This window comes from Leucoraja erinacea, chromosome 19 (genome assembly GCF_028641065.1).
Source record: "Leucoraja erinacea ecotype New England chromosome 19, Leri_hhj_1, whole genome shotgun sequence".
In the NCBI taxonomy this organism is placed as follows: domain Eukaryota; kingdom Metazoa; phylum Chordata; class Chondrichthyes; order Rajiformes; family Rajidae; genus Leucoraja; species Leucoraja erinaceus.
In genome coordinates this window covers 88758-104048 of record NC_073395.1, presented here as the reverse complement: position 1 = coordinate 104048, position 15291 = coordinate 88758, and the positions used below count along the sequence as shown (strand labels likewise).

Sequence of the window (15291 nt, the reverse complement as noted above, 5' to 3'; positions counted from 1 at the left end):
TGCTCACTGCACCTACATTGGCATTACCTCCAAAGCTGGTCTCGGAGTTAATTTGCAGTACTCAAGCGTATAAATCAATGACTAGTTGAACATTAAGTATCTGGTGATTTTCTATAGTACCCAGACTAAAACCAAGTATGATCTGGCCCTTAGGAAATACCTGACAATATCTATTCCTACAGTAAACATTATGTACAGAAACAGGCCCTTTGCTCCACCAAAACCCTGCAATTTACACTGACCAATTAAGTTCAAGTTCAAGTGAGTTTATTGTCATGTGTCCCTGATAGGACAATGAAATTCTTGCTTTGCTTCACCACACAGAACATAGTAGGCATTTACTACAAAACAGATCAATGTGTCCATATACTATAATATAAATATACACCCACATGAATAAATAAAATGATAAAGTGCAAATAACAGATAATTGGTTATTAATAATCAAAGTTTCGTCCGAGCCAGGTTTAATAGCCTGATGGCTGTGGGGAAGTAGCTATTCCTGAACCTGGTTGTTGCAGTCTTCAGGCTCCTGTACCTTCTACCTGAAGGTAGCAGGGAGATGAGTGTGTGGCCAGGATGGTGTGGGTCATTGATGATACCCTAACCCTAACTTGCCATTCAGCATGTCTTTGGGGTGCAAAGAAAACCAGAGAACCCCGAGGAAACACAGATGGTCACGGAAAAAATATATATTTTATATTCAAACTAACAGTCAAATTATCCCAATTCTTAAATCCCGATATTCCCACTAGTAATTAAAGTGCTCATATAAATTCAAGTAATAATTTGATAACAGAGAGGAAGAAGCTGTGAATTACTCTCTCCTTTCTGTAATGTCTCTATAATTTTCCACAGCTTCTTCCTCTCTGTTATCAGGCTTCTGAACAGACCTTCCATAAGCTAGGGTACTGATTGATTCACCTCTACTCCTTTGAGGAAATTTGACAATCCGTGGAACTGATGTGTTATAATGCTACGAACTATATTCTATACTCTGTATCTTACGCTTTAACACTATTATTGTACTTGAGTTTGAACTGATTTAATCTACAGTGCCCTCCATAATGTTTGGGACAAAGACCCATCATTTATTTATTTGCTTTCTTACTCCACAATTTGAGATCTGCAATAGAAAAAAAAAATGTGGTTAAAGTGCACATTGTCAGATTTTATTAAAGGCTATTTTTCTACATTTTGGTTTCACCATGTAGAAATTACAGCAGTGTTTATACATAGTCCCCCCATTTCAGGGCCGTAATATTTTGGTCATATGGATTCACAGGCATTGCTCAGGTGTGTTTAATTGCCTCCTTTGAAAGAGTTAATGTCTATTAACTCAGCATGATGGGATACTTGACCATTTTCTGCAAACCTGCTTGTATGCTGATAACTCATGTGGGTGTAACCTGAAACTTGCAATCCTTAAAACCACAGAACATCACATTTACTGCAACAATGCTGGATATCGGCAGTTGCTTCATAGAAGTTGCATCTTGGAAAAATGATGAAGTCTGACTTGACTTGAACAGTATACAAGAAATTGTAAAAATGCTGTATCTTTGGGTGGAAGCACGGGGAGGGCTGAGTATAGTTGTATACCCTTTGCACTAGTCCCCTCCACCTGTCTGACGATCGGTTAAAGCTTGACTTGGTTTACCTTTAACCGCTTAAGTAGTGAACTTTATCACCTTAATGTAGGTATAAGAGAGCTCTCAGCACCTCCATTCTTTCCATCACCTTTGGAAAATTTTATTGCTGTTTATCAACATGAGGACCAAAGTTGTGCCAATGAAAGTCAAAGAAGCCATTATGAGACTGAGAAACAAGAATAAAACTGTTAGAGACATTAGCCAAACCTTAGCCTTACCAAAATCAACTGTTTGGAACATCATTAAGAAGAAGAAGAGCACTGGTTAGCTTACTAATCGCAAAGGGACTGGCAGGCCAAGGAAGACCTCCACTGCTGATGACAGAAGAATCCTCTCTATAATAATGGAAAATCCCCAAACACCTGTCCGACAGATCAGAAACACTCTTCAGGAGTCAGGTGTGGATTTGTCAATGACCACTGTCCGCAGAAGACTTCATGAACAGAAATACAGAGGCTGCACTGCAAGATGCAAACCACTGGTTAGCCGCAAAAAATAGGATGGCCAGGTTACAGTTTGCCAAGAAGCACTTAAAAGTACTTAACCAGAGTTCTGGAAAATGGTCTTGTGCACAGATGAGACGTGGATTAACTTACATCAGAGTGATGGGAAGAGCAAAGAATGGAGGAGAGAAGGAACTGCCCAAGATCCAAAGCATACCACCTCATCTGTGAAACACAGTGGTGGGGGTGTTATGGTCTGGCCAAGTATGGCTGCTGACGGTACTGGGTCACTTATCCTCATTGATGATACAACTGATGATACAATTGATGATACAAACCTGTCCTAACCATGTATCAGTCTAACTGTTTCTTAAATGTTGGGATGGTCCCTGCCTCAAATACCTCCTCTGGCAGCTTGTTCCATATACCCACCACCCTTTGTGTGGAAAAAGTTACCCCTTAAAAAGTTACCTCTTAAAAATATTTCATACAAAAAACATTGAAATTATACTTCTACAATGCACTAAACCATGATTTTAATACACCAAATTTCAAAAAGTCACTACCCTGGGAGGGGGGGGGGGGGGGGACACCCCCCCCTTCCACACCCTCTCCCCACTCGGTTGCTCCACTCCCTTGCAGGGTACCCCCAAGGCCAGTGATCGCACAGCCCCCCCACTTTCAAAAACGCTCCACGGCCCCTGGTTCAGACAGAGAACACTGCCAGATCTGAGCAGGGAACTGAGGCCAATTGTCCGTGATATCTAGATCCCAATGCTCAGCACTTCATGTTTCGGAGTTGACTAATGTTATTGATTAGCCTGATTTGTAATTAGTTGACAAAACCTTAATTTATTAATCCGGAATATCCAGGGGGCTGGGATAAGTGTAATATTAAAATGACATGCAAGGTGTCAGGCTGTCTGTCACAACATACAACCCCGATAACCCATTATTTCCTTCAGTTAAATATTGGGAAGGTAGCACTATTGTCATTTGCCACTCAACTATTATATTACCTTACTGACTATTTCTACCCCAAATTCCTTTGGTTGAATAGAAATGTCCCCAATCTCATTGTGTTATTAATTCAACACGTAGATGAACATCCTCAAGGAGTGTTATCAGATGGAAACTGATTCAGATGCGATGTTTAAGAGCTTGTTCAAAGAAGGGGCATATTTTAAAGGAGTGACAGAAATACCTGCAGGGGAATGTGTGAGGAGGTTATTATTTTTCTTTAGTTTTAGCTTGAACCAGGACATCTAAAGATTCAAAGTTTAATATAGTAATTGTGCTGATACTGACTCTAACCAACCACGTAATAAACATCATCCATTCCAGAGGTTTTATTTTTCTGATGCCATTTAAAGCTCACTTGGATTTCAATCACTTCAATGTAAAAGTAATTGGGAAAGGGGAGCATTGGAATAAAAATGTGCCCTTGGTACATATTAACTGTAATATAATAATGTATGCATGTTGATAGGTACAATCGAAACAAAGATCTTTTTATTATTGTTGTGTTATGAATACCACAGAAAACATTATGGACTCTCAAGATCACATCAAATAGAATAATATTGCTGAAATATATAGTACAGGTGCACAACCTTTTATCCGAAAGCCTTGGGACCAGACACTTCTCGGATTTCGGAATTTTTCGGATTTCCGAATGGAAGATTTTTAGCGTAGATGAGGTAGGTAGTGCGGGCGGCTTGAAAAGTCTGGAGCGGCTGCCTCCTCCCCGGAGACCGGGGAACCATTGTAAATCATTGCTTAAATGTTAGTCAGTTAGTTTGGAGGGATTTTATGTGGTGTGGGGGGTGAAGGGGGAAACTTTAATTCTTAGTCCCCTACCTGGTCGGAGAGGCGGGGAGCGGGCAATGCCTTACCGGGACGCCGTGCAGTAAACTCCGGAGCGCTGTGGCCGCCGACTCCCAACATCGCGGAGCTGGGGGCTGTGGGCGTACGGCCGCGGGCGGCGCCGGTTGGAGCTCCGACCTCGGCAACTCTACCCCTGGCTGCGCGGCGCTCCAAATCCAGCGCGACCCGCGGCCGGACGCCCGCAGCCCCAGCTCCGCGATGTTGGGAGTCGGCGGCGTCGCAGCGCTGGGATACCAGCGGGGAGCGGGCAATGCCTTACCGGGTCGCCGTGAGGTAAGCTCCGGAGCACTGTGGCCGCCGACTCCCAACATCGCGGAGCTGTGGCTGCGGGCGTCCGGCCGCGGGCCGCGATGGATTTGGAGCGCCACGCCGCCAGGGGTAGAGTTGCCGGGGTCAGAGCTACAACTGGCGCCGCCCGCGGCCGGACGCCCGCAGCCCCAGCTCCGCGATGTTGGGAGTCGGCGGCCACAGCGCTCCGGAGCTTACTGCACGGCAACCCGGTAAGGCATTGCCCGCTCCCCGCCTCTCCGACCAGGTAGGGGACTAAGAATTAAAGTTTCCCCCTTCACCCCCCCTTCACATAAAAGCCCTCCAAACTAGCTGACTAACATTTAAGCAATGATTTACAGATGGTTAAGTCGGTCTCCGGGGAGGAGGCAGCCACTACAGTAGTACAGACCTGGGTTGACCGTGGGTCGTTTCGGGTCAAGTTTGGCGCCAAACGTGAGCTTTGGTGTGCAGACGACATCCTGGAAAAAATGTCCGGTTTTCGGAGCTTTTCGGTTTCCGGAACTCCGGATAAAAGGTTGTGCACCTGTAATTGGGCTTGTACTTATATACCATTATTGATCACACTTAATATCTCTATTCCTAATCCATTCTTATTGGTCCACCAAGTCATACTAATATAATAATAATGCACTACAAATGCAGCAGAAACATTCATTAATGTTTTCTGATATCAACAAAAGAAATTATAAACATTTCTTCCAAGAAAGATGTAATTAAGCTGGATTTGGGAATGTTGCCAGACCCATTCTTAGTAGGAGCCAATGGGAATGGGATTCCCGTCTGGTAGATAGCCTTGACAGCAGTGAAGAATCCATGCATGCTGTGCTTGTCAGCCATTTGCAAGAATTCTTCAACTCTCGCCACATAATCTGCTCTTTAGGTCAGGGGCTTCTTGTTGGATGTTACACAAAAAAGCTGGAGAAACTCTGCGGGTGCAGCAGCATCTATGGAGCGAAGGAAATAGGCAACGTTTCGGCCCGAAACGTTGCCTATTTCCTTCGCTCCATAGATGCTGCTGCACCCGCTGAGTTTCTCCAGCTTTTTTGTGTAACCTTCGATTCTCCAGCATCTGCAGTTCCTTCTTAAATCCTTGTTGGATTTTGCTTTGAAATATCTGAAGATTTGCTCTTCCCCCCCCTCCCTACCACCTGCCCATTTGAGTGGTGATGGTAATTCCAGTTCAATTCTAGTTATGATTTACTAATCATAGCCGTGGAATCATGTGGGCGGGCAGGCAGCACGACTCACGTCGCAGCGGCCTCTGCAGTCCGTCTGTCTTTTTTAATTTTTTGTCTCATTTGAGAGTGTGTTTTTATAATGGTTTTTTTTAAACTGGGGGGGGGGGGGGGGGGGGGGGGGGGGGGGGGGGGGGGGGGGGGGGGGTGGGGGGGGGGGGGGGGGGGGGGGGGGGGGGGGGGAAACTTTTAAAATCTTTTCACTGTACGGAGGACCAGACCTTTTCTCTGTCGGGTCTCCGTTGTCATTGGGGCCTAGCACCGTGGAGCGGCCTCCAACCGGAACGACCTGGGGGCTCCAGCCGCGGAGCCTGCGGACTACTTACCATCACGGAGCTGGCCGACTTCGGAGCGGGAGGAGCTGTGATAGCGCACTGCTGTGGCCCGACCCCGGAGATTCGGAGGCTCCAGCCGCAGGTCTGGTGGAAGGTAACACCGGGAGCTCGCGGATCCCTATTGGGAGACCGCTTTTCGGAGCTCCCGCAACGGCAACTTCTCCCGCCCAAGTTGCGGGGTTGAGGATGACCTGGAGCAGGGCCTTACATGTAACGCGGCTTTAAATGACCGCGGGACATGCTAGCGCCCGCCGAGGGCTCCAACATCAAGACCCGGAGCAGGGCCTTACATCGCCTGGCACGGCTTTAAATCGGAGCGTGGCCTTGCATCACCTGGCGCGGCTTTAATGGCCGCGGGACATTTACCATCGCCCGCCGGGGGCTTTGACTTTGACATCGGGAGGAGAATGGGGAGTGCAGGGGAGAGATAAGACTTTGCCTTCCATCACAGTGAGGAGGAGATTCGCTGTGATGGATGTTTGTGTAAATTGTGTTGTGTTTTGGTTTTTCTACTTGCTTGTATGACTGCAGAAACCAAATTTCGTTTGAACCTCAATGAAATTCAAATGACAACAAATAAATTGTATCATTGTTGTTGTTGTTGTTGTATGTGGTTATTCTCATCCAAGTTGGTGGCTTCTGGTAAAGAAACAAAGTCACTTCACAAGTGATAAATGAGCTGAATTTCAGGCAGACCAGTCTTTATAAACACGCAGCTCTGCCTATGAGTGGATCATCACAAATGAATTTGCCTAGCTGCACTGCAATGCGGCTAGCTTCCATTCAACCATAATCTGTTTCATCCAACATATGGCAGAGTGAAATTAATAGTGCTTTGGATTTACTATTCTGGTTGCTTACAGAATCTCACCAAAGGCAAAAGGCAAACTTATCTTGCTAAGATAGACAGCAAACTTGGTGGGGTTAGAAAATATCATGTTCAGAGAAGATAAGCAAAACACAAAAACTGTATTTCCACTGCTGTTATAACAATGGTCTGTACTTTGTCACTTACCGCTAGAATCCCAAACAAAACTCTGCGCAGACCCATTTAAATGCAATCTCGGGACCTCATTGCATGCAACATGATACACAGAAGGCCTGAAGTTTTGGAGTACTAAATCCATCAATCCACGCCATCACAAGACTTCGCATGGAGTCCAGTGTCAACATTGGTTGTCATGAGATTCCCTCAGAATCTTTATCCCATGGAAGTGATACCAAAAACAAGTGGATAAAAGGATTAAACTGAACCGTTTTAATCCAGCAAAATAAGATCAACATTTTATTGGCATACCACAGCTTTGTGAGTGGATGAGGTCTATTAACATCACTTACTTTGTGAAAGCAGCATTCAAACCCGTCACTACACCATTGGTGGCAGAATGATCATCTTTCTTTTCAGATGTTTGCAAGCTGAACATTGGAGTAGCCATGGAAATAGCAAGTCGGGCCCTTTTCTCGTCTTTTTCAAGTACTCTCTTCATTCCACCATTCAGAAAATATTCTTGACAAACACTATTTAAAAATAAACACTAATTAGTTTCCAGGATATTTTGTGTGCCCTCGCATAAAATAAAGATGTCTAACTTTTACTGAGGCTCATTAATACTTGCATTTGTAGATGACTTCATATCATCTTGTCAAGCGAGGGGTAGCAAGAGCGGACGGGCCTCCAGCACAGAGACCGGCCCTGTTGCTCCGAAAGGTAGGGACAAAAAAAAAGAGGGCAATAGTAATTGGGGACTCTATTGTTAGGGGGTCAGATAGGCGATTCTGTGGACGCAGTCGGGAGACCAGGATGGTGGTCTGCCTCCCAGGTGCCAAGGTCTCGGACGTGTCTCAACGCGTCCAAGATATCCTGAAATCAGAGGGAGAGGAGCCCGAGGTCGTGGTACATATAGGTACCAATGACATAGGTTAAAAAAAAGGGAAGAGGTCCTGAAGGGAGGATTTAGGGAGTTGGGAGGAGAGTTAAGGAAAAGGACCAAAAAGGTAACAATCTCAGGATTACTGCCTGTGCCACGGGACAGTGAAAGTAGGAATGGAGCGAGGTGGAGGATAAATGCGTGGCTGAAAGACTGGTGCAGAGGGCAGGGATTCAAGTTTCTGGATCATTGGGACTTCTTTTGGAGAAGGTGGGACCTGTACAGAAAGGATGGGTTGCATTTGAACCCGAGGGGGACCAATATCCTGGTGGGGAAATTTGCAAAGGCTACTGGGAGACTTTAAACTAGAATGGTTGGGACGAGGGACTCAAATAGAGAAAGCTAGTAGACAGAATGGGAGGCAGGAAGCAGAAAAGGGAAGCACTCGGGCAGAAGAGGAGAAAGAAAAAAAAGGAAATAAACAGAGAATAAGAGGCGGGGGGGTTTCTTAAATGTGCATATTTTAATGCTAGGAGCATTGTAAGAAAAGTGGATGAGCTTAGAGTCTGGATAGACACCTGGAAGTATGATGTTGTGGCGATCAGTGAAACATGGTTGCAGGGGGGCTGTGATTGGAAACTAAATATTCCAGGATTTCGTTGCTTCAGGTGTGATAGAATTGGAGGGGCAAGAGGTGGAAGTGTTGCATTGCTAGTCAGGGAAGATATTACAGCAGTGCTTTGACAGGATAGATTGGAGGGCTCATCTAGGGAGGCTATTTGAGAAGTGGGAAAGGTGTAGCAACACTTATAGGGGTGTATTATAGACCGCCAAATGGGGATCGAGAATTGGAAGAGCAAATATGTAAGGAGATAGCAGATATTAGTAGTAAGCACAAGGTAGTGATTGTGGGAGATTTCAACTTTCCACACATAGACTGGGAAACACATTCTGTAAATGGGCTGGATGGTTTGGAGTTTGTAAAATGTGTGCAGGATAGTTTTTTGCAGCAATACATAGAGGTACCTACTAGAGGAGGGGCAGTGCTGGACCTCCTGTTAGGAAATGAGACTGGACAGGTGGCAGAGGTATGCGTTGGGGAGCACTTCGGGTCCAGTGATCACAATACCATTAGTTTCAATATAATTATGGAGAGGGTCAGAACTGGACCTAGGGTTGAGATTTTTGATTGGAGAAAGGCTAACTTTGAGGAGATGCGAAAGGATTTAAAGGGAGTAAATTGGGACAGTTTGTTTTATGGGAAAGATGTGGAAGAGAAATGGAGGACATTTAAAGGTGAAATTTTAAGAGTACAGAATCTTTATGTTCCTGTTCGGTTGAAAGGAAACAGTAAAAATTGGAAAGAGCCCTGGTTTTCAAGGGAAATTGGACATCTTGTTCGGAAAAAGAGGGAGATCTACAATAATTATAGGCAGCATGAAGTAAATGAGGTGCTTAAGGAGTATAAGGAATGTAAAAAGAATCTTAAGAAAGAAATTAGAAAAGCTAAAAGAAGACATGAGGTTGCTTTGGCAAGTAAGGTGAAAGTAAATCTAAAGGGTTTCTACAGCTATATTAATAGCAAAAGGATAACGAGGGATAAAATTGGTCCATTAGAGAGACAGAGTGGACAGCTATCTGCAGAGCCAAAAGAGATGGGGGAGATATTGAACAATTTATTTTCTTCGGTATTCACCAAGGAGAAGGATATTGAATTATGTGAGGTAAGGGAAACTAGTAGAGTAGCTATGGATACTATGAGTTTCAAAGTAAAAGAAGTACTGACACTTTTGAAAAATATAAAAGTGGATAAGTTTCCAGGTCCTGACAGGATATTCCCTAGGACATTGAGGGAAGTTAGTGTAGAAATAGCCTGGGCTATGACAGAAATATTTCAAATTTCATTAGAAACGGGAATAGTCCCCGAGGATTGGCGTACTGCGCATGTTGTTCCATTGTTTAAAAAGGGTTCTAAGAGTAAACCTAGCAATTATAGACCTGTTAATTTGACCAGTGGTGGGCAAATTAATGGAAAAGATACTTAGAGATAATATATATAAGCATCTGGATAAACAGGGTCTGATTAGGAACAGTCAGCATGGATTTGTGCCTGGAAGGTCATGTTTGACTAACCTTCTTGAATTTTTTGAAGAGGTTACTAGGGAAATTGACGAGGGTAAAGCAGTGGATGTTGTCTATATGGACTTTAGTAAAGCCTTTGACAAGGTTCCTCATGGAAGGTTGGTTAAGAAGGTTCAACTGTTGGGTATAAATGCAGGAGTATCAAGATGGATTCAACAGTGGCTGAATGGGAGAAGCCGGAGGGTAATGGTGGATGGTTGTTTGTCGGGTTGGAGGCAGGTGACGTGGGGTGCCTCAGGGATCTGTGTTGGGTCCTTTGTTGTTTGTCATGTACATCAATGATCTTGATGAAGGTGTAATAAATTGGATTAGTAAGTATGCAGATGATACCAAGATAGGGGGTGTTGTGGATAATGAAGAGGGTTATGGTATGAGTGCAGGCAGGTGGGACTAAGGGTAAAAAGTTGTTTGGCACGGACTTGTAGGGCCGAGATGGCCTGTTTCCATGCTGTAATTGTTATATGGTTATATGTTAAAGGATTATATCTGCATGTTTATTTTGATTTTTTTTTTAATGTTCATGTAACTCCAAGCATATATTCTTGTTATCCATAATGGGTATGACATTTACTGTTGTATATTGCTGGTTTTAAATATGCCTTGTCATAGATTTTATTTGTTTAATTGGGAGAAAGGAAGATTGTACACATGACACGATGAAAGCACAAAAATAATAAAAAAGGACAAAAAAGGAGATATTTATCGCTGACAAATTTACAGGCTAATTTCCAATATTCCACTGCCCTAATTCTGCAGCATGAATTCCAGTTTAAAAACAGCAGTTTTCTCTTCTGCGTCCTGGATTATGTGTTTACTCTATAAACAAATGATACATCGAAGTCCCTCACCCTGAGCACAGGATCGCCCCAGGGTTGCGTCCTCAGCCCCCTATTGTACTCCCTGTATACACATGACTGTGTGGCTAGGTTCAGCTCCAATTCAATAATTAAGTTTGCTGATGACACTGTGGTGGTGGGCCTGATCTCAGACAACGATGAGAAGGCCTACCGGGAGGAGGTGGCTGATCTAGCACTCTGGTGCCAGGAGAACAGCCTCCTCTTGAACATCAAAAAAACGAAGGAGCTGATCATGGACTTTAGGAGGGCACATCATCCGAGGACGTACACTCCATTGAGTATAAATGGGGATCCTGTGGATAGGGTGAATGGTTTTAAATATCTGGGAGTCCATATCTCTGAGGATATGACATGGTCATCACATGCCTCAGCACTGGTGAGTAAGGCAAGGCAGCGCCTTTACCACCTCAGGCAATTGAGGAAATTCAGAGCGTCTCCGAGGATCCTACAGTGCTTCTACGCAGCGGCGGTGGAAAGCATCTTGTCCGGGAACATTACCATCTGGTTTGGGAATTGCTCTGCCAAGGACAAGAAGGCTCTGCAGAGAGTAGTGCGTTCGGCCGAACGCACTATGGGAACTTCACTCACCCCCCTGCAGGAACTATACAACAGGAGGTGCAACTCCAGAGCAAACAAAATCATGAGAGACCTCTTCCACCCCTGCAACGGACTGTTCCAGCTGCTACGGTCAGGCAAACGCCTCCGTTGCCATGCAGTGAGAACGGAGAGGTTGAGAAGGAGTTTCTTCCCAGAGGCAATTCGGACTGTAAACGCCTATCTCACCAGGGACTAACTCTACAGAACGTTTTTCCTTCTATTATTTATTATGTAAAAGAATATGTGTGTTATGATTGTGTTTATAATTTGTTTGGTTGTTTTGTTGTTTGTCTTTTGCACAAAAGTCCGCGAGCATTGCCACTTTCATTTTACTGCACATCTCGTATGTGTATGTGACAAATAAACTTGACTTGACTTGACTTGACTCGTGAAGTTCACCATTGCAGTGGGGTTTTGTAGTTGTATAAGACATATTTCTGCAGCACACTTCCAGAGGACTGAAGTGGACAGAACAAGCAACACCTGTTCAACTATTCAGACTGAAGAAAGCTTACTGCCAAAGATGATAATCATCTTTGCTTACTGCTGCATGTAGAGTATAAATAAGGATTAAAACAATTAAAACATGCAATTTAACATTGAATTAACTAATGTAATATACAGAAAGGAAATAAAGTTATAAAATCTGCAAAATCTAAAACATTCAACAAAAATCAATGCCTGAAAACCTGAACACATAAAATGTTAATTCCTGAGAAGGCAACAAACATAGAATTCTCTACAGAGGGTTTACAGGAGCAGTAGAGCATGGTCCTTCGGTCCACAATGTCAATGCCAAAAATGATGCCAGCTTGCTACCCATTTCTTTAGCTGATCTATATCCCACTGTATGCTTATTTTTAAAAAAAAGGCTATATTAAAAAACAGCATTCACTAGACCCTAGAAGGGCTTTAAACATTAGAGTCCTGCATTTTGGTCTTGGGTAATGATCCCAGCCTTTTGCCACCACAACCATCTCCTCCTATTCCATTTTGAGCGTTTTTTACTCATGGAAACAAGTACACCTTTTTACCTCTTTGCATTCTGCACGACTCATTTTGTGCCATAAACCTTCCAAAAAATCATAATGACTGTCTCCATCTGAAAGAACCAAAATGTAGCTCCCTTTTAGAGGTCCATGCTATCATTAGATAGTGCAGGCAAATTTTAACTGGTGCCAGCTCCTTGATAAACTTAGTCGCTATTCAGGAAACGAGCAACTCAACAACATACAGGTCCACCACAGATTTTACGGCACCCTTGGCTCCAGAGCCTTTCTAGATTATCCGTTTTGCCAGACGAACAGAGGCTATGGCCTCTAATGAGTTGGATGGTACCTGAATGGTCTATCAAGGCCACAGAGGGAGTGCGACACCGACCCGCAAAGACTGCTTCGGAAGTCGGCTAGGAAAAGTGTTCAGCCGGCTCTGGTAGGGTCAGAGTTGCAGAGCCCCGGCCACAGGTGGCAAATTCGACTTGCCAATCGGCGAGAAGTCCCAATAAGGTAGAGATCGACCACCTTACCCAGCCCTGACACCACATTTGTGGGGACCTTCCTGTGCGCTCTCATGATTTTGTCCAGATTAATGGAGGTGCCAGACTATCTTTCTGGAAAAATAGGTGGTGGACCTGTAATTATTCCTTGTTGCACTTTGAAATTATAAAGCGCAAGCAACTGAAATTTAGTATATTTCCCACATTGTATTGAACTGATACAAACTAATCATACATTACAATCTTTACCCCCATTTTCAGTAGCTGTTCAATTAAGACCTCTCAGTACCAATGAAAGAAAGCGAGGAAGATGGTAGAACATAATAATTGGAAAATACATTGTGAAATTCAACAATACATGTCTCCAGCAGTGAGAAAACCAGGTGCAATTATGCCAGAGTCATTAGTCAGCATATTTCTCTCCCATTTGATAGCCATTTCTTACTTGTTTATCATTATCAAGGAGAAGAAATTTGAACTTTACTGAAAAGAAAGAAAATCAAAACCATGAAAGTATTTTGGTTTTAAACCATACCTTCGACACCACTCAATCCGTCCCTCACCCTCACAGCTTTTAGCCCAATGATTATCTGCCAAATTCTTCATTGCAAGAGCATATTCACTTAGAGTCTCTTCATCTTCACAGTGTTCACGCCAGATCTTGTCAAAATCTCCCACTGTAGGGGAGGGAAGAAAAAGTTATGTACAAACTGCAGACAGTTTAGTAATCAAAAAGAAAAGAAAGTCATCTTCACATCCAATGAACGAGTTTACTAATGGGTCGGAATATTTCTAATTTACAGCAATGGAATCATACAATAAGGAAACAGGCCCTTTGACCCAATTTGCCCATGCTGACTAAGATGTCCCATCTACAATAATCTCACCTGCCTGCGTTTAGCCCATACATCCCTAAACCGTTCCAATCCATGTACCTGTCCAAATGTCCTTTAATTGTTGTTATAGTACATGGCTCAACTCTGCCCTCTGGCAGCTTGTTCCATATACCCCACACCCTTTGTGAAAAATCTGCCCCTCAGGATCCTATTAAATCTTTTCACTCTCAGCTTAAACCTATGTCCCCTGGTTCTTGATTCCCCTACTCTGGCTAAAAGACTCTTTGCATTAACCTTATCTATCCCACTCATGATTTATACACCTCTATATGACCTCCCCTCATCCTCCTGTACCTCAAGGAATAAAGTCCTAGACTACCCAACTTCTCCTTATAGCTCAATATACCGAGAGCCGCCTTAATCATCTTATCTGCCCGTGACGCTACTTTCAAGGAACTATGTACTCCTAAATCTCTCTGTTCTACAACAGTCCCCGGGGCCCGAACAACATTTAAATTATGACATTTTATTTGAATTAAATCCTATCAAAAATGAACTAACCATTAGTGTATAATGAAATAGACTCGGGGACGGAAAGTGAAGCTAGTTAAATATCTGTACATGGTAAAATCGTATTAGCAGTAAATAGTAACCATTTCTTGTCTTGACTGTAAACTTCCAGTTTCATAAATTATGCAGGAAACAACATCTTCAGTGGCTATTTCACCAGTAGCATTAAAAAAGACTTTCACCAACTCTTAAACAACTGACACCTGTATTCCTTACCCAAGAGTATTGCAAGGACAAATCCATTCTGTGCAAACAATACTAATAATAGGGAAATGTAATGCTTGTCTAAAAGAAAATCTGTAAAGTCTGGACTTGCATTACTCCAGTACATTTGAATGTCACTGCAGCACATGTACATGCACAAGGCTCAAAGGTAAACTTACCACCACGAATGCTGTGCAGGTACTGCTGACAATATTGATAGAAGACGTTACTACCAGTTTAAGTCCACACGAGGCTTTTAGATATGCATATTAATATGCAGGAAATGGAGGGATATAGATGATGTGCTGATAAGAGTGGAAGGGCCTGTTCTTATGCTGTAACGTAACGTACGTTCTAACGTACTCATCAAACTATGTTACAAGTGTAGCTCAGCACAGATTGTAAATTGAGATTTTTTTTTTTTTAATGCATTGGAAACAATCCACTGAAGAAATACAATAGGAAGCAATGCCACCTGGTCCTAAGCAACCAGAGATCGACAGACTATGCATGTTGCAAGATTCGACATATTGGAATCACTTACAAATCAATGGACACTAATTGTTTGCCAAAGGCAGCTCCAAGGTGAAGTATGAATGGTTCCCACTGGAGTTCTGAATTTGACAGTCGTTTGATGTTTTACTAGACCCTGCCACGAATGGAATGGATATGATCGACAAGGTGGGCAGAGTTAGCACCTCTACACGTTTCAGAAGTATACAGCAGTGTGGGAATCATTAAAGGGCCTGTCTCACTTAGGCGATTTTTTCGGCGACTGCCAGTGATTATCATAGTCGTAGCAGGTCGCCAAAAAAGCGGCAACTGACCCCCCCCCCACGACAATGTCTCCGACAAGCTACGACAACCTACCACCTAGAC

General features: G+C 43.5%; 1 protein-coding gene across 2 annotated transcripts in view; it reads right to left on the bottom strand.

Annotated features, from left to right (window-relative positions):
* bmt2 (base methyltransferase of 25S rRNA 2 homolog) overlaps nt 1-15291 on the bottom strand; it is a 42857-nt gene that overhangs the window by 10695 nt on the left and 16871 nt on the right. For both annotated transcript variants that reach the window (XM_055649996.1, XM_055649995.1), the window contains exons 2-3: nt 13338-13479; nt 7182-7361 (exon numbers count right to left, since the gene is read on the bottom strand). In XM_055649996.1, the coding sequence (XP_055505971.1) occupies nt 7182-7361; nt 13338-13479 (322 nt within the window). The remainder of the gene's footprint in view (nt 1-7181; nt 7362-13337; nt 13480-15291) is intronic.